General features: G+C 45.5%; 1 protein-coding gene across 1 annotated transcript; it reads left to right on the forward strand.

Annotated features, from left to right (window-relative positions):
• On the forward strand, nucleotides 1–27,457 carry LOC144108110 (calcium-activated chloride channel regulator 4-like). Its single transcript, XM_077641391.1, has 14 exons — nucleotides 1–156; nucleotides 4,070–4,367; nucleotides 6,051–6,157; nucleotides 8,731–8,904; nucleotides 11,180–11,307; nucleotides 12,087–12,198; nucleotides 12,368–12,595; nucleotides 13,571–13,873; nucleotides 15,397–15,615; nucleotides 16,326–16,599; nucleotides 17,093–17,266; nucleotides 24,747–25,034; nucleotides 26,071–26,877; nucleotides 27,399–27,457. The coding sequence occupies exons 1-14, from the start codon at nucleotides 1–3 to the stop codon at nucleotides 27,455–27,457; spliced, it is 3,327 nt and encodes a 1,108-aa protein (XP_077497517.1).

Consider the following 27,457-nt stretch of genomic DNA (forward strand, 5'->3'; position numbering starts at 1 on the left):
ATGAACGGGTGGTTGCCCGTAGCAACCGTGCTCCTCTGCCTGTTGATGAGTGCCGCTTCCCTCGAGATCGACTCAACAGACGGAGGCTACAAGGACCTGTTGATCTCTATCCACAAGGACGTCCCTTACAATGAATCTATCGTCGAGAACATAAAAGTATGTAACATGACCTCAGCCCCATCTCCGACTTCCGCGCTGCTCACGCCATCAAAAATAAGTAACGTGGCTGGCCACGTGTGTTGCTCTGCGTGTGCATAAAATTCATTGTTTAAGCACTGCCTGTTACATAGCAGTGCAATACAAAATGTCTTTCAAGGATGTTATTGTATGAGCAGTGTACCTAACTGACTTGACAATAGAATGCAAGTTAACTCTGCAGCGAAAAATGCTGCCATCTCTACAGCTGCAGCTCGTAGATAGAGGAAACAAATCTGGTGTTTTTGTAAGCAAGGTCATGTGTGTTCGAAGCGTGGCGAGCTTAATGTCCTCGTTGAAATTATGTCACCGGCCGTATCTTGTTGGCGAGCCGAAAAGGATGTACGCAGACTGCAAAAAAGCCTGTGCCTCTTTAGTGTCGTCCTGTGCATATATAAAAGGCACGCAAAATGCCTATGGGTGATGTGCACTCTTTCGGACTCCGTTTGTGCCTATAGATTATGCGTATATACGTGATGTCATCGGTGTTGTATTACCATCTTATATGTGCGAGAACTCTTGTTATAGGTAATCTTTAGAAGACATGCAGCAGGGCTTTGCAATATGCATGCGAGGAAAACGTCGGGTTTCCGGCGTGCACAGCCACTCAAACACGGAAAATAAATTTATACAAGCTGTTGACATTATTTGGCAGATTTTGTTCTGTGGTAGCCAGGGACGAGGGATACGAAGATAGTACATGCTATACAGACTGTATTTATCTTTCTTTAGTCGCAAATTATCTTATATCGAAACCCGTGACATCCCTGTACGCTTCTTTTCTATCAGCAGAAAAGAAATCGGAAATATTTCATTCAGTTTTTATGTAACAATGGCTCTCATAGGTTGCTATCTCGACTATAATTTATAGTCTATTCATAGAATCCGTGGGCGCCACTCGATTTTGTCTCCACAGCGTAACATCAAATTCGAGTGTGGCCTTGAAAAGACAGCAGGACATACGCAGCTGATCGAGAGCAACCAACCTGGCCCTGGTGTAAACAATTCTAGGTGTTTTATGAATTGTTTTCAAGTCACTGCTTACAATACTAATCTCTGCCCGCATTTCACACGCACTCTAATAGATCTGGAAAATATTTTCATCTCGCGAGAGAGCCTTCGTGAGGAAAATAAAGATTTTGAAAGTATCTGGAATGTTTTTACATTGGCACTGTCTTTACTCAGATAGTGTTAAAATTTCTCGAAAATGTTGAATCCGTAAAACTATACGTGAGGAGAGATTGCTTTTATTGGGAAAATACGACAATTGCGATCCTGGACCACTTTTCTTTATACAGTTTGCGTTTAAAAGAGTACAGACACCTAAATTTTGGGTGCGCATTTTCTTGTTTGTAATGACGCGTAAGGCATTATCGCACATGGATTGCCACCCGCATTAGCGCACATGGATTGCATTTCCTTCTCGTGCTGGTTCGGTTTCGGTTTCAACAGCCGAATGAGCACTGTGACATCAACACGTACTTACAGGTCACGTGAGACATGAAACACGTCTATATAATAGCTGCTTCTACATTCGTTGTCATTCCGGCTCTTGAGGAAGGCTGGCTTTAGCATTGCAGTAAATTGAAACGATGAAGCAGCGATTATGTGGGCGTTTTTCCGTCCCTCACGTGATAATAATAATAATAATAATAATAATAATAATAATAATAATAATAATAATAATAGTAATAATAATAATAATTGGTTTTTCGGGAAAGGAAATGGCGCAGTATCTGTCCCATATATCTTTGGACACCTGAACCGCGCCTTAAGGGAAGGGATAAAAAAGGGAGTGAAAGAAGAAAGGAAGAATAGGTGCCGTAGTGGAGGGCTCCGGCATAATTTCGACCACCTGGGGATCTTTAACGTGCACTGACATCGCTCAGCACACGGGCGCCTTAGCGTTTTTCCTCCATAAAAACGCAGCCGCCGCGGTCGGGTTCGAACCCGGGAACTCCGGATCAGTAGTCGAGCGCCCTAACCACTGAGCCACCGCGGCGGGGCCTCACGTGATACCAAAGCACTCTTTGACGTCACAGCCATCTTTCGGCTGTTGAAACTGAAGCCGAGACAACACGACCCAAAAAATTTGATTATAAATTATTTAGCGGTAGTAGGCAAATATCACATGGTGATTCATACATAAGTAGTACTGTCTTCCGCATCATTGTATAGTAGAAAACATGCCACCAAAATTAGGTGTCTATACTCCTTTAAGTAAACTGAATATTTCTATGTTATCGAGACTTATTATTTTTTCTGCAATGGCTATTAAGATTTGGTGCAAGTGGCCTTACTAGAAATATTCTTAGAGAGTTAAGCAACCGCGGTGGCTTAGTGCTTTTAGTGCTCGGCTTCTGACACGAAAGACGCGGGTTCGGCCCCGGCCGCAGCGGTCGCCGTTCTGTGGATGCGTAATGCTAGAGACCCGTGCACTGTACGGTGTCGGTGCACGTTAAAGAACCCCAGGGACGATGATCAATAAGCTGTCCCTTTTTTATTGCGGCAGTGCGCCTGCTGGCCGTGTGGCGTCCGTCTGGTCATTGGTCACTCAGATATAACCGCGGCTTTCAAGCGTCCGCGGAAAACAACCCTGCCATTGAGTGGTTGGCAACCGGAATTCATTGTTGGCATCATATCGCAGCCAATGGCAGCCAGTGGGCAGGTTCGGTCGCCTGTTGTTGAAAAACCGCTGCGATGCACCACACCAGTGGCTGCATACCGCAGTCAAAGCCAGTCAATGGTGAGGACCGGTCACCAACCACCCAATGGCCTGGTCGCTTTACACAGACGCTTGAAATCCGCTGGTATATCTGAAAGACTAATGACAGGGGACCAGACGGACGCGGAATGGTCATTTTAAAATGAACAGGTGATATATTATGGCCCCAGGCGGTCGAAACTATCTGGATCCGTCCCCCACGGCGTCGCTCATAGCCTGAGCCGCGTTGGGACGTTGCATCTCATGACCCAAACCTAAGCCTTCACCATGGCGATGACGATTCATTTTGTACCCATCACTGATAACGAAGTTTAATTGCTATCAGGCAAAAATACAAAAAAACAGCTAAGTTATTAATAATATTATCTATAAACTATCCAGGACAACCGGCATTATGCGCCGCCACTGCTACTTCTTCCCTACGTCTGTTAACATACTCATATATAATTCTTTATTTTCTTCTTTATTAAGTTACGCGTTTCTTGTGTGGTCATCATCAACAGCTGGAAATATTAGTAAACTTTCCGTCTTACAAAAAAGAGCTTTACGCCTAGCCTGTAAGGTCCCTTATCGCTCTCACACTGCGGGTTTATTCAAGAAGGACCACGTAATTCAGGTTTCATCAATGTATGACAACAAGCCATATGTCGTTTGTATAAACTCTGTTTACTAAAAAATAATGATGCCATAACAAGCTTAGCACGGCTAAAGGAAAACTTCCCTATTTATAATGCTCGCCATCCCAAAGTGTGGTACGTCGCCAAATTCAGAACCAATAATGGACATCAAATGCTGAAATTTCTACTTCCCGATAGTTCTAAATCACGTATTAAAGTAAACTAACATTGACATATTTAGTATATCACCAAAATAACTGCGTGAAATGTTTGTATAATGGTGCCATACATTGACCTTTTTTTTCTCTAGTTTCCTGGTGTTTTCCTCTTCGAATGATGTTGCTGAACTCATGTATGTGTTTTGTTCAAGTGTTCTTCCTTAGCCGCCCTCTTCTATGCTGCCCGTGTGGTAGGGGGTCAGGGCTCCTCAAGTTGTTTCTCGCAGCTTTTACCTGCCCTCCTCGTAACCTTTTTTGTTGCGGAATAAATTTCATTTGATTTGATTTGATAAACGGTGTGCTGTGCCACACAGGCGCTGTTCCGGTCTTCTTCGGAGTTCCTGCACCGGGCCACCTACGGGCGCGTGTTCTTCAAACACGTGACCATCGCCTTCCCGAAAACGTGGCCCGAGAGGGGCAGCGCACGACGCGTATCTCGGAGTTTGTTCGAGAAGAGCGACGTCCGGGTGGAGCTCCCGGGATCTGTTGAAGAGGACAGACCTTTCACGAGGCAGCTGAGGCCCTGTGGGCAGCCGGGAGATTTCATTCAAATGCCTCCTCAGTTTTTGACCGAACTCAACGCATCAACGACCGCCAAGTATATTAACCCAGGTACGGACCGCTTTCGTTAGTAGCTCCTATAAGTTAACTAAGACTGTACGTTAAGTCGCACATCAGTTTTACCGTATTTATTCGTGCAACGAGCACACTGGAGTAATGAACGCGACCTATACGCTGGCTGTTGAAAAGGGGAATTTTTTCTATGTTTAAAAAAGCACCCCATTCTTGGGGCTGCTTTTGAAACAGTGCTGGAAAAAGCTATGGCAAGCCCTATTAGAGCTTTGACCCAAGCATTCCAACCTGACAACGGATTCGATACATCCCGACTAGTTTTTTCATATGCACTATTTATTTCTTTCAGTGCATGAATGGAAGGGTATTGGATTCGCTATTCAAATCTTTCTGATATTCGTGCACTCCAAACGACAACAGATTCACAGAGAGCACTAACGCGTAAAAAGTCAGGTGAAACTTAATAGCCAACGTTTCCTGGAGTATAAAAGCCATCACCCCTTCCACAGTGCTTGCTTCTGAACGCAGCCTTACATTTGTACCCAGGAATGCAAACAACTTTCTCACTCATATAGGAAGTCTCTGAGAATCACAAAAAAATAATAAACAGTGAGCGCTGGCAGGCGCCTTTTTTTTAACGAAAACAACAACGTCGTAAAATTAAACGCCATCTCGTCAATTTCAAGACAGGTGTGTTATATCCCATCCTATGCGACAAAAAGAAAAAGTGTTCGGCGAAGAATCAGAAGAGCAACAAGAACCACGCCTAGTCGCAAAAGGTTTTTCTCCTTTGCCTGCCTTAATACAAATAGCATCCTTTTCTTGGCGGTTGGGCTTCGCGCCTAGTGCTGTGAGCAGCGCTCGAGTGAGCTGTACTTGCAATTCGTTTTCACTGGTTTCGCTGCCTGTGTTAACTACGAAAATGGTTAACTTCCCTCTCGAAGGCGCGAAAGGTGCTGAAGAATCCCTCTTTATTTTGTTTTTTTAATATGAGTCTTGCCGAGTAATGTAGCATGCTTTGTTTCCCATTTTTCCCGCTTGAAATCTTTGATGAATGCACCACTGCATTATTCTATGATTTTTATGATAAAAACGTGCATTCACTATGGGAATCAGTACTGTACATTTCGAAGAAGAGAGATGTGAGCTCTGTTTAGAGTGGTTCAATTAGATAGAACGTTACCCTTCCTGAATACACATGCACCGACTAAACATCCACAGTCTTGCAATGAGTCGGGCTACAGACACGCGAATCTCTGCTTTAGTATGCCTCTGAGCAAAAATGAGGCGCCGCCTATAGTCCGCTGCCACGAACTAGCGTTTATTAAACACCTGTCCATCAATTTTGGCAGCGCAGAATTCTACAGAGAATCTTTAATTTAATGGCGTTCACCTTCCATCCCCTCCTCCTCCACCCCTTCCCCTCTAGGACGCACGAGAACGTGACTCGAAGCTCACAACGCACGAATAGCAGCTTTGCATTTACATCAAATAATACATTATGCAAAGTATGAGCTCCTGTCAGTGATATAGGCTACTCTGTCTTGTACCTGTTTACAAAAATGTGTGTGGAAAATCACCAGAGAGCACTTCCTGAACTCCCGCTCTGTTTGATAGTCTAGGAAGCGTTCGCAAAAGCCTGGCGAGTTCTACGGAAGGTAGAACAACTTTAGGAAGCGCACAAAGCTGTGTTCGCATTTGTGTATTGTTTCTTCTTCCCAGCGTACGTCTTCGTGCATGAGTGGGCGCACTACCGGTACGGCGTGTTCGACGAGTACGGCAGCCAGGACGACAAAGACTACCCTCTCATTGACTGCTCCAACGGCAAAGTGAGCAAAAAAAAATTGGCATCACTGTTAGGCGTCTCGTCAAAAGCCGCTCAGGTCCATTCTAAAACCAAGAAATAAACGCCATGATTTCCATTTGATTGTGCGTAGGTCGCCTGCTACAATCGCCACATAACGACAAATTGCGGACAAGCACACTTTTTCCACGGGAAGTGATCTATGAACGCAATTTTTTCTCATACCGTGTTATTGGGAAATTACAGTCAATATATCCGCAGGTTCTTCCTCGGAACTCCTCTAGCTTTTTTTTATTGTCAAAAACGCAGCCCATTGGTTTTTCTAAGGCAGTCTTAACTTGTGGGCGCGAGCGGAGGAAATATTTAAATGCTTTAAACGCCAGATATTTCTACGCATCGGTAGGTTGGAGCATTCTCGTAAATATGTTGATGCCAGTAGGCTACAATATTGCACAGTTCCCTCAAAATTATAAAGTCTTGTCCGAGGAAGCTGGACCTACACTTTCCTTATCAACATCATTTCCGCTCTATTTTTTTTTGCCGTAAGCACTGTGCGACAGAACTGGGGAAGTGAAACTAGAATATTTATGCACCCAACGAAAGATGAGTGAATTCTAAACTTGGAGGATATTGCAGCTACATGTGCTTATACATAAAATATGAACCGAGAAATTAAGATGGTAAAGAACGACGGAGTTTTGTGACAGCGAGCCAACATATTACCATTACTGTTGATATTAACCCATTGTAGGACAAAAATGTTGTGTGCAATTCACGTCCCTATATCAACGCCTATTATTTTCTTATGATATATAAAAAATTTGAGCTCACTACTATTAGCGGTTCTCAATAAAAAAAGTGGGACATATGCGTCCCACTTCCCTGTGAAAGCATCTCTCATTGACCTCTGAAAAACAGCCACTTCACGAAAAAAAAAGTATTCTTATCTTCTGATGCAAATTTGGAGCAGGCATAAACGCAACAAATGAGGGAGCATACAAAGGCCTACTTTATATGATAAAATAGCCAATAAAGGTTCATGCTAGAGCTCCTCGCTGTCGGCATTTGGACAACAGACATGGGCATGCTTGCAATAGGCTACTTTCCGTTTCGAAAACATAGGAAGCCAATTGCAAAAGAGGCACGTACAAACGTTGCATGTGGACGTGTTCTCATCTTTCTTTTTTTCACCCAGAAACACCTGATATAGAAACTTGTAAAAATAATATAATGCAGACGAAATATACAGGTAAAAAGTTTTTAATTACACGTTGAACAACTTTTTTTTAGGAATCAACAAGGGTAGGAAAAAGATCTACGTAAAGCGGATATTTAGGTAATCGTGAGTAAGAAATAAACGCTAGCTTGTTCTTTATTATTTACCATCTGGAGAGCGCGCCAATATTTTTCGTAATACGCATGCAGCTGGCGCGAGCGGAAAGGGTTCGTTCGAGATACGGGTTTGTGCTGCTATCGGATGAATAGCATTAGAACAAAAGTAGCAAAGCTGTTTTGGACATCTACGAGATGCCGCTAGAAGTAAAAAGCAATAAATTCAGGGGTTTTAGGCTCCCGACTTCTAGGCGCGCCGATATTTGACGCGCCTAGCGCCCTTTCTGCTCAAGCCGTTTCTGCTTCGGCGCGTGCGGCTTAGAACTTGTTGGGCTGCGCCAGAGCAAGAATAGCCGTTTCGAACACCTAAAAACTCATAATAAAGATATCTGTTACCGTGGGCTACAAACCTAACAAAAAATAAGGAGACACAGAATTGGTTAAAATGTTAACTATTCAATTTTTGGTAACGAGCCTGCCAGTCGGCCAGTCTTAACTCAAATTAATGGGCTACCGCTGAATATGCAATGCCGAAAAAAAACGCTTTTCTAACTCAACAAGCCTGTCTTTATGAGTTGCTGACGGTCTCAGGTGAAAACCCGTGTGCAACAGAGCTGTTTATATTTCTTGGCCATCACTGACTGCACAGGGCTGTCGTAGGTGTCAAATGGAGGCGAGTTTCAGGATTCGTTGACTTTGTGCTGAAATGGCATTTGTTAGTGTCCTACCCCTTGGCTACGCTAGATATTCTTGGCGAAACAAAAATACGAATAAAACAAGGCGAAATAAGCGAAAATTTGCACCCATGCCGCAGCTCTGCTGCGACCACGAAGATAGAGCGGTTCGCGCGAACTCATGACGCGTGCGTTCAGTAGACGTGTTATATATTTATTTATTTACGTTACTGCCTGTGTTTATTTATTTAGGAGTATTGCACAAGCTTCCACAGGTCTTGGCATGGATGGACCCACAATATACCTCCCATGCAAAATAACAGTCCACAAGTTTGTAGAGCCAGATATATTCGTCACATGTGAGCAAGCAGATAAGGCAAAAAGCATGAGTGCACAGCTACAAGTGCCACCAAGAACAGAAAAGCAAGACGGTGGTTATTTTGAAAAGAAAATGCCAAGACGAAATTAGCACATTCGTTGTAATTGCTAATGAGACACGCATTATCGGTGTTGTCAAGCAAGGTGGCCAGAAAAGAGAAGTACTTGAACTTGTTTCTTTCTACCTGTCTTTTTCTTTTCTTTGCGGTGCCAGGTTAGGCTGAATTCTTGCGCGAAGAATATGCGCTTCACGCCAACCATGCCAGACGGGAAGCCGTGCACAATTAAAGCACCTGAATGCCATTTAAAGAACTGCTCTGTACGGATCCGCACCAAAGAGAAGGATGCCATCAAGTCGTCTATCATGTTCATGCCTTACCAACACAATGTAAGCATTTATGTAAATAGCTCTCCGTTGTCGGTTACCATTTTAGCAGACCAATACAACGGGTCTTGAACGGGCGAAACGTTTATGCTCGATTAATTTCAGTGTTGTGACCAGTTAATTCTGACTTAAGTGCGTTTCAGTGAGAAATGGTTGTCCAGTCTATCAGGGCTGGAAAACATGTCAGCCCCCCCCCCCCCCCCCCTCCCTTGCGAGTTCGTTTCGTGCCGCCAGGGACGCGCTGCCTGCAATTGTGACGCTATGACGGTGGCCTGGGCGTCGCCATGCTGCCGTGTTCCACGAGTGTAACGAGATGGCCAGGAAAGCAAGCGCGAGTGATAGCGAATGATCGCGCGTTTCTACATCTGTGCGGATGCCAAATGCAGTGTTCCTTGTAGGTGATAACACAGGGCAAAGACTCGCAATCAAACATTACGCCTGCAACGCATGGTGCATGGTGGTAACGCGCTAACATTATGCGGACAAAACGATAACGGACAACAAACAACCAACTAAGCCTCATTCTCGCACTCTTTGCCTCGTGCGCGTTTGAAACGCGCTATCATCCGCTCTCACTTGCTTTCGAAGCGCGCGATCGCCCGATATCACTTGCAATTGCTTGCCTGGGTGCCATGCGATTCGCGCGAAACGCGTTGGTTTTCCGGCCGCTATTACATAATATTCTGCGCCACCCTGTCGGCGTGAAGCGCAACCACTGACAGGAAATGAGGTCGATAACCCACGAGCAGGCACCGCTTTATTTTGGCCGCGCATGCGCACGGTACGCGTAACTCAAACCCAGAGCCTAACGTTAGATGGCGCTGACTACTCCGCAGAGCACCGTCGGCGCGCTCTAGTCAAGGCTGCTCACCACTGTACTCACTCATTCTTCGAACTGTTAAATATGCCATCATGTTAAAATAAAAATCCAACTCTTAACCACTGCAACTGCACTTCATCATTCAGCTGTCGATTGATAGATGGAGCTAGCCACTCGTATTGTAAAATTTTGATTTTCATACGTGATATGGACGTATCATACGTTCTCACGGCTGCTTACTACCAGAAGGCGATTCACGTCAAAGAATTGGAGCAATCTATATAGACATCTCATGTACCGTGTGTACCACGGCTGCGCTTATCAGCGCCCGCTAAGTATTATGTGAGCCTAATAGCAATGCCACGAAGTCGTTTCTCTTAAGCACTCACATCGCACAGCACACGGGCGCCTTATGGAGGAAAAACGCTAAGGCGCCCGTGTGCTGTGCGATGTCAGTGCACGTTAAAGATCCCCAGGTGGTCGAAATTATTCCGGAGCCCTCCACTACGGCACGTATTCTTCCTTTCTTCGTTCACTTCCTCCTTTATCCCTTCCTTTACGGCGAGGTTCAGGTGTCCAAAGATATATGAGACAGATACTGCGCCATTTCCTTTCCCCAAAAACCAATTATTATTACTTAAGCACTCAGCCCACCGCTGCTACGCAGTTTTCGAATGAGGCCTGGGATAGCAAAAACGGCAGAGCGTAATCTCGTTTTCAAATTCTGAAAAGTCGCATTGCTATGGTAAACGGCAACCTAGATGCATCTATTTATATCCAGATGCCTCACTGGAACCGTTCGAAAGGTTATAGAACTCAAATACCAAGATCGAAGGTTAATATCGTTAGCCTACCCGCCGCGGTGGCTCACTGGTTAGAGCGCTTGGCTATTGATCCGGAGTGCTCAAGTTCGAACCCGACCACGGCGGCCGCGTTTCGTTCGAAGCGAAACGCAAAAGGCACTCGTGTGCTGTACGATGTCAGTGCACGTTAAAGATCCCCAAGTGGCCGAAATTATTGCGGAGCCATCCACTACAGCACCTCTTTCTTCCTTTCTTCTCTCAGTTCCTCCTTTATATTCAATGCACATGGTAACTGCGCTAGAGACACGGACAAAGATAGAAAGACACCACGAACGCAATACCTTTATACCTTTCCTTACGGCGCAGTTCAGGTGTCCGCCGAGATGCGCGACAGATACTGTGCCATTTCCTTCATGTATAAACACCATGTTTGTACCTGAGAAATCCCAATTTTACTATTACTGCTGGGCAACGCAAACACCTCCCTATATATACGTGTTGCCCGAGACCTATGGATATTATCGTAGAAAACCATGCGCTGTATTATTGCGAACAGAGATATATAGAAAGCGCAAGCCCGTTTACCGTGAAGTAAACCGGTACAAATTATAATTTTAACCTCGACATCGCTGCCTTTGTTTCTGTTCTTGTGCAGGTAAGTTACTTTTGCGAGACCGGCAGCGGGCGCCACCCTCACAACAGAGAAGCAAGGACCAAGCAAAATGCACTCTGCAGTCAAAAATCTACATGGGAGGTCATCAGTGACAACGAAGACTTCAAAAAGTGCGCTCCTGTTGTCTCATTTTGTCCAATAAGAAGTATCGCATTTAAAAACTTTATCTTAGAAATGTTTCATGAGGCAAAGAATGGCACTGAGGATGATTACTTCCGCAGTCACATATTAAGGCACTTTCGTAGGCTGATCCGAAGTTTCGAAAAGGAAATGTGGGTTTAGCCGGCATAAAACACTCTGACATCGACTATATATATGGGAGGCGGGGGGAGGGGGGACTAAGTGGCAGCCGCAGCCTTATCACTCCTGAGACAAATCACTACGTCTCATGGTCTGCTACAGTGGGATCGACTGTGAATACTGGAAACATTTGTCTGAGGCTGGACATCCACTTGTTACAATGTTCCACCTTTTAACTTGCCTCAATCCTTGTATGAGTACGCATTACAGAACCTTAGTCTGATCGAGCGAGCCCATTCCTCAGTTTTCTTTACCTGAATGGCTTGAACATAACCTCACCTAACCTAAGTCACCGTCCTCAGAAAGCGCGGTTAAAAGCGCGCGCAAACATGGGTGTGCGATAAACATACTGGAAGCACAGTGCGCGACCTTCGTCTTCATCTGTAGATATTCATCATCATCACGCATCTTCGTCATCGGAGGAGTGGCCACATACATGTCTCACTAACTTATGGAGAGAATCTGCCATTTATCTTCAGAATCCGAATTAATTGCATTATAAGATGCTGCACTTTTTTTATACAAGAGGAGGCCACTCAGCCCGAGACAGCAATGAGAATTACTGCATTGGGCCTCACCACGAATGCAGGGCCCCGCCTCCCGACATGTCCAAGAGCATCGCCGTGTCCTTCGACGAGATTCAGCATATCGACCTGCCCCCGCGTGTTGTAATGGTCCTTGACGTCTCCGGCAGCATGGATGTAAGCGTTGCTTGAAGATTCGCGCTACTTTAACACATTGTAATCGATTATCAGTACGCACCTCTAAATGAACCGATCACATTTATTCTTTCGTTTTCTTCGTAAGTTCTTTTTCGGCATTCTTTTAGTTTCACTCGGTGACTGGCCCTAACTTCTTTCCTTATTCCAGGACGACGGGCGGCTGGAATTCCTCCAGGAAGCTGCTTCCAGGTACATTGCAGAAATACCGGACGGCTCCCAGCGGCTCGCTATTGTTGTGTTTAGCGCAACCGCCCTTGTGCAGCATGACTTGATGACGGTCAATGCCACCACCAGACCGCAGTTTCTGCAGGCAATTAAAGACCTCGAGACGAACACATCTACCTGCATTGGTTGTGGCCTTCGGAAAGGTCTTGAGGTAATAAGCGAGCACATTACTGGTTGGCATCTACTAAAAAGTATTACAAATTTACTCCACCTCGGGGTATTCCCCTAAACATCTGACCAGCTCTTTGGGTGCTCTTTCGTTCCTTGGTTTCGGTGACTTCTGGCTTCATCGATATGTATGTCATAGCGAGCTCATTTTCCATCTCTTGCTTGCAGCACAATAGCTTAACGAGGTCCTCGGTTCTGGCAGTCTTGATGCCGTAGGTAGCATAAGAGGTTTCTCGCAAAGCTTCCGCCTTCATCGTTAAATCACGTTCAACGTGACGCTCTCGGTAATACAGGACTTCATTACTTCGTCCTTCGCTGTGGATGAGGGCAGTACTCGTGAACTCTTTCTCATTGTTAGGTTACACGCAACATAAATACCACCGAAAGTTTGAAATTACGCGGCCGGCACTTTAGTTCAATTGGTAGAGAACCGGGCGCTAAATTCGCAGGTCGTGGTTTCGGATCGCACGGGCGGCATGTGATTGTTTTGCTTCTATTTTCTAATCAATCTTTCAGGAATATCAAAAATACGTCATTAGCTTGCCATTGATCAACACCACAAATAAAAATAATAAAAAAGCGACGCATTCCCTCATGCTCCTGGGTTCCGGTGACTGTTGGCTTCCTCCATACATTATAGCCTCATATTTCCCTTCTTCTGTCTGCGTAATCTCCTTACAAAAGACGCTCCTTGCTTCCAAATGGCATCTAGAAACCAGAGAAGGGCAGGATAGACGTCTCCTATATTCCAAAGCCACCAAAAGTTCATCAGTAGAGGTCAACGCCTCACAAGTGGCATTGAAATAATCTTCATCTTGGGTAGACCCATAGACTCGTTATTGTGAGAACAATATTCCGCCTACAGACAGGCGTAGTGCATGGTTATTCCTTACGCAACCATTGAGGCGATGTAACCGACAGCTCCAGTGAGTACAGGCTGTGCTGTACCCGGTCGCAGGTTCTGAACACTACGGACGAGACTCCCGAAGGCAGCATCATTCTGTTGATGAGCGACGGCGAAGAGAATGAGAGTCCGTATATAGCCAACGTCACTGCGGAAGTTGTGGCAGCCAGGGTGGAAGTCAGCGTATTTGCGCTGGGAGACGAGGCCGACGGAAAACTCGAGGATCTTGCCTCTGAAACAAAAGGTAAAGCATTCGCCTTCGACGACCTCGAGGGAAATATGGCTCTTCAGATGGAGGCTGCCTTCGTAGCAGCTACCACTACTCAGACGGACGACTTTTCCGGAATATATACCGCGGTACGTAATGCCACCATGTGGTATGTCAAGCGTCTGTGTAGCCGCTGCAGGCGCTCAGTTACCCCCTGAACCCTTCTCTAAAAAAAAAACAAAGAGAACATTTTGATATCAACGAATACCATTCAACTGAAACAACTTGAATGCGCGAGAAAGGTAACTCAATGGTGCAATGCGACAGAGGCTACAGAGCTGAAATCAGTTAAAATGATAAAACACACCACATCCAATGGGAGTTCTGGGGAGTTGAACGTCGAGGAGAGATACTTGGGCTATAAGCGACGCAGTAGTGGAGAGCTCCATAATAATTTACACCCCCCCCCCCCCCTCCGGGTTTTTTACGGTACGCTTACATCGCACAGCATGCGGGCGCATTTCTTGCTTCGCCCCCTTCGAAACGAGGCCGCCGCAGCTGGAATTGAACCCGTGTCCTTTCTAGCCGAGCACCCAGTGACGGAGTCACCGCTGAGGGTTATAAGACAGTGCTTCACATCAACCAGAAAATGAACTTTTTATGCGAGGCGGAGGGAAAGTTCAAGTCCTACTTCAGGTATATATTTTCTAGAGCACAGCCTCATTTCAGCAGTCTTGTATTCACAGTAGGAAAATGCGCGGAATCATGACGCCATGTGCTTTCAGGACACTCAAGGAGTTATTAAAAACGACTCTGTCATCGTTTTCTTTTATATAAGATAATTTGAGCGGAAAACAGTCAGGTATATTTTTAGCAAATATCTTCGTATTATTTTGCAACCGAGCTCTTCAAAGTAAGTCACACACCGATTTCTAATCGCGCCTGAACCTCACACCTCAAATTAGTGTTTATTATCTTAAACGGTGCACTAAAGATATATTCCCAGTTTTTCTTAATTCTTTCACATAAACGAAATAGAACATTCAGCATTCAAAGCACTTCGAAGAGTATAAATTTTATAGTGACACCTTCCGTTCTTCATGTGTCCCGAAAGCGATCAGGAAACAGGATACCTTCCACGGAAATTTGAATTCTTAATCTCAGGACAGCTTTCTTTCTAGCCTGGACCAGTTGTTTCTTTGAACAGTTATAAGCTAGCACTGCATGTGCCACTTACGAGATCTTATTTTTCACGCTCTACAAATATTGCAATGTAGTGTATTACGCCGTCTGTTTTGAAAATGCCGCATTTGATTATTGGTCTCCGTATGTTGGTATTTAAGACCTTTTGGTGGATGCTTTTTCGTGACGTGTCTAAAAGCATCATATTTTGCCCTGATCCTACAACAGCCTAGACAGTTTTGCAATATGTTTTAAAAAAATAACTTGATTCATGAACGATCCTGTAAGGACGTAAAGTCTCGGTCGAGCATTTCAATCCTCGCCCACAAGCTGCACTTGCGTAAAGGTGTCATTGGTGCTATTCTAGTTGTCGGAAGCCTAATCGTCTGTTTACACGCAGGCTTTTTCGCGTTAAAGATTAAGCGTCGTTTTTTTGTGTGTTTCTCGTGGTTTTTTTCTCAATTTTGAGATGTTTTTGTTTCTGTCGCAGATCATGGAGAATGCAAAATCGTTTACTAAAGAACTACAAGAAGAGTTTATATTGGAAGACAGTTTGGGCAACAATACCCTCGTCTTCATTCAATGCATGAAACCAAACAGCCCATCCATTACCGCCTGGCTAATAGATCCCATGGGGCAAAAGTGCAAGCATTGCAGTGGAGAAGACAAGGATGAAATGAAGACCATCTCCATACCCAGTCCGGCAATGGTGAGAGTTTCTTTTAGGCTTTAGGCACCTAACGCCTTCCAAGCCACCGTTTGTTTGAAGCAGTGGCTCGTGTGTGGTCATACCACTATGAGAAGAATGTGGGAGTAACATCACGCAAGAAATGCAGTTGCGCGCAGTTACGCTAAGAACACTGCAAAATCAGACACTGCCTGCAAGTGTCCTGCTCACAATAGTCGTTTATTAAATTTGCTTAACTGCATTTACTTGTGTAATTCACTCTTCTTCGCCCATAGTTGTGTGACTGGCATTGTTCTTATAGCTTTCCCTGTGACCATTGAGCAAAAGCATAGTTTGCCTTCTCCTTTCTTTTAGGTCGCCACAACGATGGATGAATTGCGCGTTTTCATTCCTAGAATCACTTTGCTCTGATTGGAGTTCATAGTAGAGGAAGGGCACGCAGATGGTTCCTTGATAAGCACACAGCGAACAAAGGAGGGGAGGGGAAAACCTCAGGGTTCTTGATAACGTTTCAGCAAGAGGACTCGTCCTTATGTGGGAAAAGAGTTCATCATTGGCAGGATTTAAACAGGGTCTACACTTCGATGGCGAACATCCGGTAAGAGATAGGAGGGCGTGAAGTTGGAAGGGTGTTAGGATGGGGGAGAGTAAATCTTGTCCAGGCATAATGTGACTGCGCTGAATGGTCTGCTCTGTTTATTCAGTGATTAATTCGTTGATTTCTTTTAAAGGCGGGAACGTGGTTGGTTCATGTGGAGAGCTCAAGCTCTGAACAAATAGAGGTCAACATACAAGTGAAGTCCCAACCCAAGGATCCGGATGACGTGCCGATTCGGACATCTTGTCGAATGGCCAGTCTACAGGTGGCCAACGCGAATGAAGCAATCATATTGGCCGAGGTGAAAAAAGGAAAGCAAATTGTCCTGCATGCGGAAGTCACTGCTGAGGTCACCAGGCCGACGCAAGCGCCCAAGGTTAAAGTCCAACTCAATGACGGCGGTCAAGGTAGGAATTTATTAGTTCGGTGGGCTCATTCTTTCTTTAGAAGGACTTTGGTGTAGGCCAGTTGGTTCAGTTGTCAGTACCGCCCTGTGTTGTCGCCTGCCTTAGTCCCGTCCTGTTTTGCGGTTTTGCTCATCGTGATGTCATTCTTTCCTCTCCAGGGAACTGCAGTTGAACACAACATGGCCACAGCTGTGGATTGCCATTTGTTGACGAGGCGTCCTTTAAATACTGAATAATGGCGTTAACTTTTTCAAACTTATTTACTACAAATTCAGGTTGTTTACTATCTTTTTTTAGGACTCTGGGTTTCAAGCGCAGCGCAGCTCCTACAGCACGCGCCATGAGCGCCACAGAAGAGTGCGGTTTCGATAACCTAGTCAACCTGCGATCACTTTAAAAGCACCTATCGACGAGAGAAGAAAGTGGTTGTTTTGTGTTAATTCTGGCAAATTCATTTACCTACCATTTTTCCTCTCACTCGTCCACATTGTAGATCCGGACAACCAGGCGAACGATGGAACGTACAGTGGATACTTCACCTCCTACGTCGGAAAAGGGAGGTACTCGGTCACTGCCCACGTGTCCAGTAACAACAATACTCAGCTGGTAGACGCTAAGGCTGGGTCCGGCAGCTTGTTCGCCACCCCATTTGTCACTATGGGTGTAGGTAAGTACTCTAGCAGTATTAGTTTTGAAATTTTGGGTACCCCCCCGGTAGCTTTGTATAATTTAAAGCCGCCGCTTTGGCTCACACACGAAAGACACGGGTTCGACCCCGGCCGCAGTGGTCGCATTTCGACGGAGGCGAAATGCTAGATGCCCGTGTACTGTGCGATGTCAGTGCACGTCAAAGAACACCAGGTGGTCGAACTTACCCGGTGTCCTTCATAGCCTGCCTCCGCTTTGGGACGTTAACCCCCCCCCCTCCAACCTAAACCTAATAATCACGTGCATACGTGGCAAGGATCCTCCCTGAAGCATCATCATCACCATCATCAGCCTTACTACACCCACTGCAGGGCAAAGGCCTCTCCCACGTCTCTCCAATTAACCCTATCCTTTGCCAGCTGCATCCACCCTTTGCCTGCAAACTTCTTAATCTCATCCGCCCACCTAACCTTCTGCCGCCCCCTGCTCCGCTTAATTTCTCTTGGAATCCACTCGGTTACCCTTAAGGACCAGCGGTTATCTTGCCTCCGCATTACATGCCCTGCCCAAGCCCATTTCTTTCTCTTGATTTCGACTAGGATGTCGTTTACCCGCGTTTGTTCCCTCACCCACTCTGCCCGCTTCCGATCTCTTAACGTTACACCTATCATTTTCCTTTCCATGGCTCGCTGCGTTGTCCTTAACTTAAGCTGAACTCTTTTCGTTAGCTTCCACGTTTCTGCCCCGTAGGTGAGTACCGGTAAGATTATGCTGTTGTACACTTTCCTCTTGAGGGAAATTGGTAAACTGCCACTCATGAACTGCGAGAATTTGCCATATGCGCTCCACCCCATTCTTATCCTTCTAGTTATCTCCCTCTCATGATCCGGATCAGCTGTCACTACCTGCCCTAAGTAGACGTATTCCGTCACAATTTCTAGGCTCTCGCTGCCAATTGTGAACTGTTGTTCCCTTGCTAGGCTGTTGAACATTACCTTGGTTTTCTGCATGTTAATTTTTAGACCCATCGATCTGCTCTGCCTGTCTAACTCATTGATCATGATTTGCAGTTAACCTCCTGAGTGACTCAGCAAGGCAATGTCATCAGCAAATCGCAGATTATTTAGGTATTCTCCATTTATTCTTATTCCCAACTGTTCCCAATTCAGGCCTCGAAATACCTCCTGTAAACATGCGGTGAACAGCATTGGCGAGATCGTGTCTCCTTGCCTGACGCCCTTCCTTATTGGAATTTTATTGCTGACTTTATGGAGGACTATAGTAGCTGTGCAGTTGCTATATATATCTTCCAGTATTTTGACATAAGGCTCTTCTACCCCCTGATTACGCAATGCCTGTATGACTGCTGAGGTTTCCACTGAGTCGAATGCTTGCTCGTAATCAATGAAAGTTATATATAGAGGTTGGTTATATTCTGCGCATTTCTCTATCACCTGATTGATAGTGTGAATATGATCTATTGTGGAATATCCTTTACGAAAGCCTGCCTGATCATTTGGTTGATTAAAGTCTAACGTTGCCCTGACTCTATTAGCGATTACCTTAGTAAATACTTTGTAGGCAACGGATAGTAAGCTGATCGGCCTGTAATTTTTCAAGTCTTTGGCGTCTCCCTTCTTATGAATTAAGATAATGTTTGCATTCTTCCAAGCTTCTGGCACAGTCGAGGTCATAAGGCATTGCGTATACAGGGTGCCTAGTTTTTCTAGCACGATGTCCCCTTCATCCTTCAACAGATCTGCTGTTACCTGATCCTCCCCAGCTGCTTTTCCCCTTTTCATTGCTTCTAAGGCTTTCTTTACTTCATCTTTCGTTACTGGCGGGATGACGCATTGCTGTGCACTGCTGTCTTTCTCATTAACGCTCTGATTACATTGGCCACTGTACAGGTCTGTGTAGAACTCTTCGGCTACGTTAACTATCTTATCCATATTGCTAATGACATTGCCCTGCTTGTCTCATAATGCATACATCTGGTTTTTACCTATGCCTAGTTTCCTCTTCACTGTTTTTAGGCTACCTCCGTTCTTTATAGCATGCTCGATTCTCTCCATATCAAACTTCCTTATGTCGGCTACCTTGCGCTTATTTATTAACTTTGATAGCTCCGTTAGTTCTATTCTATCGGTAGGGTTAGATGTCCTCATGTATTGGCGCTTCTTCATCAGATCTTACGTCACCTGAGATAGCTTCCCGGTATCCTTTCGAACTGTCCTGCCGCCTACTTCTACTGCGCACTCCGTAATTATTGATGTCAGATTATTGTGCATTGAATGAACATCAAGATCATCTTCCTCAGTTAAAGCCGAATATCTGTTTTGCAGCGCTATCCTAAACTCCTGTCCTTTCCCTCTTACGGCTAACTCGTTAATGGTCTTCTTCTTCAGTAGCTTCTTCCGTTCCCTCTTCAAGTCCAAGCTAATTCTAGACCTTACCATTCTGTGGTCGCTACAACGCACCTTTCCGAGGACGGCCACATCCTGAATGATGCCAGGTTTAGTGCATAGTATGAAGTCGATTTCATTTTTAATCTCACCATTGGGGCTCTTCCAGGTCCACTTCCTGTTTTCTCGTTTGCGGAAGAAGGTATTCATGATCCGTAAATTATTTCTATCCGCGAATTCAACTAATAACTCTCCCCTGCTATTTCTAGAGCCTATCCCATAGTCACCTACCGCGTGGTCGTCAGCATGCTTCTTGCCCACCTTCGCATTGAAGTCGCCCATCAGTACAGTGTACTGCGATTTTACTTTATTCATTGCATCAGCACTTGCTATTCCTGTCGTTCCAACGGTGGACTAATATGCTGCATCCTCCATTATTTAGCAGTTAGAAATAAAGATGCAAACATGTTCTTTCTAATTAGAAAACTGAATTGTAAATTGCCGCCGCGGTGGCTGAGTGGTTACGGCGCTCAGCTGCTGGCCCGAAAAATGCGGGTTCGATACTAACTTGCGGCGGTCGAAACTCGATGGAGGCGAAATTCTAGAGGCCCGTGCTCTGTGCGATGTCAGTGCACGTTAAAGAACCCCAGGTGGTCGAAATTTCCGGAGCCCTTCACTACGGCGTCTCTCATAGCCTGAGTCGCTTTGGGACGTTAAACACCCATAAACCATAAACCAAACAAATTGCAAATTGTAGTGTTTCACGTCACAAAGCTGCAAATAGGTTAGATGAACGCTTTTGGGAAGGTTTCCCGATAAATTCAGACCACCTGGAGATCTTTACCATTTGCTGACGTCGCACGGCACATGGGTGATTCTTTCTTTCTGCCTTCATCGAAACGCGGCCACTGTGGCTGGTATTTTACACGGAACGAACGGCCCTGTAGCCGGGCGCCGTAATCACTGAGCCACCACGGCGGGGCTCTTCCTAGGTGTTAATGGCGACGTCGGCATCTTCTGTTCCAACAAATTCCGGCGTTCTCTAAACCCTTCTTTTAGAATTACATGCGCTACGCAGCCCTTATGGCAAAAACTGTTCTTTTTGTTCTCTGTATTTTTTTATTCTCTAGAGTATCTTTCGTACCACTGGAAAGATTTCGTAGTCTTTGTTACTAGGTTCTTATTTGTGTGCTATTGTACAGTCGGGAACAAAACTCTCTGGACCACGTGTTCCTCAAACGAAGCCCATAACTCTGCTATTAGCACGCGGCTGGAGACCATACTTTTGTAGGTGAAAGTCAAAATTTTCTTCTTTCATCTCCACAAGTGGGGTCTCTAGCCGCCGGCTATTTATGGAGCTATCGGCTTCGTTTAAGAACCACGTGGTCCAGAGACTTTTGTCCCTGATTGTACATCTTGATATCTCCGTTTAATACGAAGGCTCCGCATACCGACTTCGTGCATAGCGCGTACGCCCACCGAACAACCTGAGTATGGCACGAAAAAAATAAATAAATAAAAGGCAGGAGAAATGTACAGTTAGAGGCGTCATAATGGACAAGCAAAATATACCAATACCGTTATGTTGATTCAGCTCTTGAAAATGAAGCCTTTGTGGTAGTAAGCGGCTGTGACAGGTCTACTAGCGACAGCGTGTTTAGGCATATCGCAACGAATGGATAACTGGTGCAGAGAACGTCAAGCAACCCGTCCCGTCCACAGGCAAGGGGAGCGGGTCAGCCCGGCGCCACCGCGATACAATACCAGCGCGAGAATGTTTTACAAGAAATATAACGAAACCCTCGGCAGGCCAATAAAGCTGGAGAAGCTTTGCATAAAGAAGTAAACTGTAATGATGGCTGATTTTCGGAGCACTACTAACTGAGGCTTTTTTTCACCATGGAGTCCAAAAAATCAAGCAGGAATTGTTTCATAGGTAAAACATCAAATGAAACATTCGAGAGAGAGGTCCAACAGTTTATGCCCCCCCCCCCCCCCATCTATCGTACGAAAACATGCAGCTTGTCGTCAGTGGCGATCTCAATCGTATCATACTTCGGAATATATGGCTGATTCAGTTTGTACACAGTTTGGACTGCACCCACTCTATTGCTGCAGTCGAACCATGACAAGGAACTGGTATTCTTGATGGCTCACAGTGGGAAAGAAAGTAGCAGTAACATCTGATGTGTTCTCTTTATATTGTATTTCTTACACCATCACAGAATGCTACGGATAAATGAATAGTCCAACCCTTATGGGACAGGCTTTCCTCAAGGTCATAAAATATTTCCATCAGTCATGCAAACTCACCAGTTGCTTCGAGTTATTTATATGCAGCACATATGCACACAGTAAACGCACTCTAATTAATTAACACTATGTCAAAACATGAAATCCTACAGTTGCCAGCAGTGCTTTCATTCACCAGACGAGGTATAAACAAAGAGAGCAAAGATTTGCCGCGATATAAAAACTGCCATGTGAAGTTGATGTACCGAAGCCGGGCATGACAAATGCGGCAGAGTGTACTATCGGTTTCAAATGAAACGCGAACAGCGGAACGCGCGGCCAAAGATCCATTTTACGCCGTCTGCCTGTCGCCATCAGAGATAGGCCCGCTCATCCGGTTTGCGAGAGTTATGCTTCTGTTTTATTTGACGTTCATTTTCTCGTTTTGCCACTGGAGCGCCACATTCGTACTTTCCACTGACCTCAACTTGCGCAGCGCAGTTTTGCTGACAGCCACGGCTGTGGACCGCGTGGGTGAAGCGAGCGCTATTGGCTGCTTGGCCTGCAGCCCTTTGATTTTGATTTCATCTTCGGCGTGTTATCAGCTTCTGGCTGCGCTGATAACACACTGATAACCAGTCGCTGATAAGTTCGACCGGGTGAGCGAATTAAGAAAGGAACGAAGACCTTTTCTCGCGTCGTAATACTCAATGCGATGGTCATTGCATTAAAGGACCTCAAATATGGCAGGGTCAACATGCACATAACACAGGAAAGGCACACCTGAAGTTGTAGGCTCTCCAAATTCACTGACGCTGGTCCCAATGAACCGAAAACGTTGAGACCATTGGCTAACATCACTGAGCGCCGGTCCTCTGTAGTCCATGATGAATGGTCTAGGTGCGAACACAAGCTTTGCTTCTCTATAGGGAACTTGCGCTGAAGTTTGCGGTGCCGATTGCAGCTCTATAACGCACTGCCTAGCGAGAAGAGCAAGCAGTTTTGGGTAGTACTCTTAGTACCTCTCCGCGCCACCTCCAGGCGCTTATTGGCGTGAGCTTCCACGCTCTGTCGAAGGCGTACGTGCCGTGCGTCAGCTATCTGGGCCACGCCGAGAAAAGCTAGGCAATGAATGCTGTCAGCCAAATGCGGGTATCTAATCGCGCAAAATGTGTTCTCGCGTTTGCAGCGGCCCAAGCGGCTGACACAAGCAGTTTTGAGTCACCGAATGGAACAATTGCAGTGCCACCTTGGCAGCGCAGGTTCCCCATTTTCTTCTTAGACTGCTGGCTTCTGCGACGGTACAGGCCTTGACAGAACAGCCTCACGTAGACCACGTCTAATGGTTGACGTACTGGAACACAAAGTTTCCTTTACCTTAGGAGCCATAACGCTGGGCGTGTCTGCTGCAGTGGCCGCAGTAAGCAGGTCTTGATCCTTGCCGTTAACTCACTGTCCGCGCCCACGAAGCATTGTTCCGAGCCATCCTACATCTCAGAATATCTGGAAAATTCTGGTAACTGTAGACACTGGAAGACCTGTTTGCCATGAAGCGTTGCAGCACACCGCGATGGTTAACGAGAAAAGATTCGCTCGCTCTTTTCCGGCCGCACGGTCACGTGTGAATGTTCGATTCTAGTGTATTCGAGCTGGTGGCGATAAAGTTGAGCTCACTAGCAGAAACAAGCAATTCAGCAACCGTTTTGTCGGGCACCGACCGCGAAGCGATCGCTCTTTTTCGCTGTTCGCATCGCAACCAGACGCTGATAACACGAAGATGATGGAAGCGAAATCAAGGCGCTGCAGGCTAAGGAGATAAAAGCGCTGGCTTCACCCACGCGCGCCACAACCGGTGTCGCCGGTGAAACGTACGGCGAAACCACGCTGAGCAACTTGAGATGGCGGTAAGTGTGAATGTGGTGCCCCAGTGGCAAAGCGAGAAAATAAACGCCAAAGAAAACAGAAGCAAAACTATCGCAACCCGGATGAGCGCGCATGTCTCTAATGGCGACAGGCAGATGTAGTAAACAGGACCTTTTTCCATGCACTCCGCCGTTTGCATTTCATTTGACGCCGGTAGTACCTGCGGAATATGACGTCATCATTATGCATTCTTGGGTGCTCTCTTCACTGATTCTTTCACTTTTCCAAGCGTTTGCTAAGGAAGCTACTGAAAATATTGGCAGAGTTACAACATTGCAGTTCCATAATGTTTTATATATTTATTCAGTGTTAAGAAAAAGGATTGGTTTTGTCTTGTTGGTTTTAACGTCCTGAAGCAACTCAGGCTATCAGACAATGAGGGCCGTCGGAGTGGAGGGCTCCGGATAATTTCGACCGCCAGGGGTTCTTTAGCGTTCGCTGACACCGCTCAGTACACGGGTTTCTAACATTTCGCCTCAATCGAAATTCGACCTCTGCAGCCGGGATCGAATCCGCGTCCTTCGGGTCGGTAGCCGAGTTCCATAACCACTCAGCCACCGCGGCGGTTTAAAAATGTATCTGTCAGATGTCAATACTGAGTACAATATTTTTAAAGAAACCAATATTAACGGCTCTTTTATTTAATAACTCGTTCTTTAGCAACGTCCAAATCGATATAGATGCTCTGGGCTGGGTGAAATGGCACTCTAGAATATTTCAAGCTATTTTACTCTAACTACTTTTCGTGTATAGCTTTTGACATGTGTGAAAAACGTAACCATTGAAGGCAGCCAAAAAGTACTCGCAAGAGATTCGCACTTCTATTGTCTTCTAAAGCTAGTATATGTTCATGTATACAAAATTACGCATCAGTGTAAGTACTCTTGAAGTGGTTGTTCTCTTCGTTCGGACTATCAACCTGAATAAACTTCCGTGCAGGATCAGACCTTGAGGCCGACTATGAGTACCCATTGGACCACTTTAATGTCGTCTACGCCTCCACCGATGAAGTGGAAGAGACTCCGAAAGGCGGAAAAACAGTTGGCCCGTTCCAGAGGGTGGCATCAGGAGGATCATTCCAGGTGACAGAAAATATTCTCGAGGAGCAGGTGCCTCCTGGAAAAATTCGAGACCTCTCCGTGACCGAAATACACCCAAGACCGAACGGGACCCTCCTGATGAAGCTCAGGTGGACGTGGCCAGGAGCCCACTTGACATCCGGAAACGGTGAGGAACTACTGGAGCATTTGTCTTTTTCATATTACAGATATCAACTCGCCATAAAGTTACCCTAAATTTTGCATCGCAAAGAAAACAAGTTATTTTCATTCTTGACAAGCAAGCAAAGCATTTTGTGTATCTGGTTCTCGTACTCCACTCCTCCACGAATATTTCCAACCGTACCTGAAAATTAAAAAAGAAGTTAACCGCATACATTCACCCACATTTCAGTTTCTAAGACGAAGGCGTCTTAGTAGCGGAACGTTGTTTATAATTTCGTACTTTTATGGTAATTTATTCGTTTACAAATCCCATCAAGACTGAAACATTACAGGTTGGAGTGGGGTTTACATACATAACCGCGCACACAAAAGGCGGTTAAACAATGAACATTAGTGGTTTGTCACATTTTTACATTGAGATATTCAGTTCAGGCAGCAAGCACAGATAAAAAAGCCGACACTTTTAACTGCAGCAGTCGAAGCGGAAGGGGAAATTCTAATCGCATGAGGTACGTGGCAAACCGAATTGAAATTGAATTTTGTGTGAGGTTTGTGCACGTTAAAGATCCCCACGTGGTCGAAATTATTCCGGAGCCCTCTACTACGGCACCTCTCTCTTCCTTTCTTCTTACACTCTCTCCTTTATCCCTTCCCTTACGGCGCGGTTCAGGTGTCCAACGATATATGAGACAGATACTGCGTCATTTCTTTTCCCCAAAAACCAATTATTATTATTATTATTATTATTATTATTATTATTATTATTATTATTATTATTATTATTATTATTATTATTATTATTATTATTATAAGTTTGTGTTACATTCCGACAAAGCAACTTTTCACGCGTTATTTCGGCGAGATGAAAGTTTAAGCAGGAGGAAGTAGAGGTGATGGAAAGGAGAGAGCTAACGAAGAAAAATTATTCTCACCTCATAGTTTCGTATTTCGAGAGTGTCCCGATAATCATTGGCACACTGTCACATTTATTGCCTGCTACAGCTTCTTTAACGTGTTTGAATGAAACTTATATTTTACAGCTTCTTCAGTGGAAATTCGTGCTAGTAAAGTATATGAACACCTGATATCAAACTTCGAGAAGCAAGCTGAAGTCACAGCGGAAGACGTGGTCGAAGGCCACCTCGACCCGCTACCACCCGGCACCAAACACGCGGTCGTCGCGTCGGTTCCCGGCATTTTCGCCACACTTCGGCAAGATGGCGCCACTGACTGGAGCGGCTACGTCGCTGCTCGCGTCAACAATAGCGACGGACTGACGTCCGAGATATCGAATATTGTGCTAGTGTCTCATACGCCGCCCCATGTGACGACAACGGTACGCACGGAACCTATGACAACTATGCCAAGCACGACCGAAGGGCCCGGAAAAAAGACAACCGCGACACTACAGGGAACAAGCTTAGCATACCCGTCAGATGCAAGCGACACGCAGTCAACAGAAGCACAAAGTGATAACACAGCAACCTCAACCAAAACAGCTTCAACAACAGAAGCGACTGCAACACCTGAAAACACAACCGCAGAGAAAGTTGCTGAAGCTACAATTGTGCTTGCACCGGCAACAACCTTTGTCGACACACCGGACGTGACTGAAACAGAGCCTTCCAATCACCAAAGTGAGACAACAACGGCGGCCTCCGAAGCAGCACCAACTACAAACATACTGACCATATATGTGAATAGAAGCGGGTCCACAACTGCGGCAGATGAAGCAGTTCAGACTCCAAGGGATGGTGTCACAACTGAAAATGCTGCGACAACGACGGGTCTCTCCTCTCTTATATCGACTACAGTTGACGGCAGAATTCGAAGCCGGCCGATAGCCAGTGAGATCCAGCCCCTGCTGTGGCTATGGATCTTGATTAGTGGCGTTAGCGCAGTTATGGTGATTGCATTGGTGGGCGCAGTGCTAATGAGGATGAGTTCCTCAAACGCAACGATTTACAACTTCCTCGTATGCAGACCACAGCAAACGCCACGCAATTCCGTTCAGCATTGCGTGCAGACTAATGTGTAGAGTGGAACTAAAACCTCGTCCCGGAAAGACAATGTTGTCTTGCCTAACACAATGATTGTCGTATAAGAAAAAAATATATTATACCATGTTCTGTTGTTGCGATGAACGTTGGTATGAATGCTGCTTTTGTTACAGAAAGTTGCTAATTTATTCCTTCCTTATTTAATGAATTTGCCGATGGAACTCTTTACTCTCGTACACACTGAGAGCTTAGTTTTGCGGTAACATCTGTAAGATCTACAGAAAGTGCTACGAAGAGCTGGACTTAATTTATTCCTTTAGTTGTATGCCGGTATTGTTATCTTTTGCGATGTGTTACGTTTTCTTCAGTTTGTGCGGAAATTGCCACTACTGATGATCGTCGTCCTACACAGCTCGCCTGTGGCTAG

This window comes from Amblyomma americanum, chromosome 10 (assembly GCF_052857255.1).
Source record: "Amblyomma americanum isolate KBUSLIRL-KWMA chromosome 10, ASM5285725v1, whole genome shotgun sequence".
Taxonomy (NCBI): domain Eukaryota; kingdom Metazoa; phylum Arthropoda; class Arachnida; order Ixodida; family Ixodidae; genus Amblyomma; species Amblyomma americanum.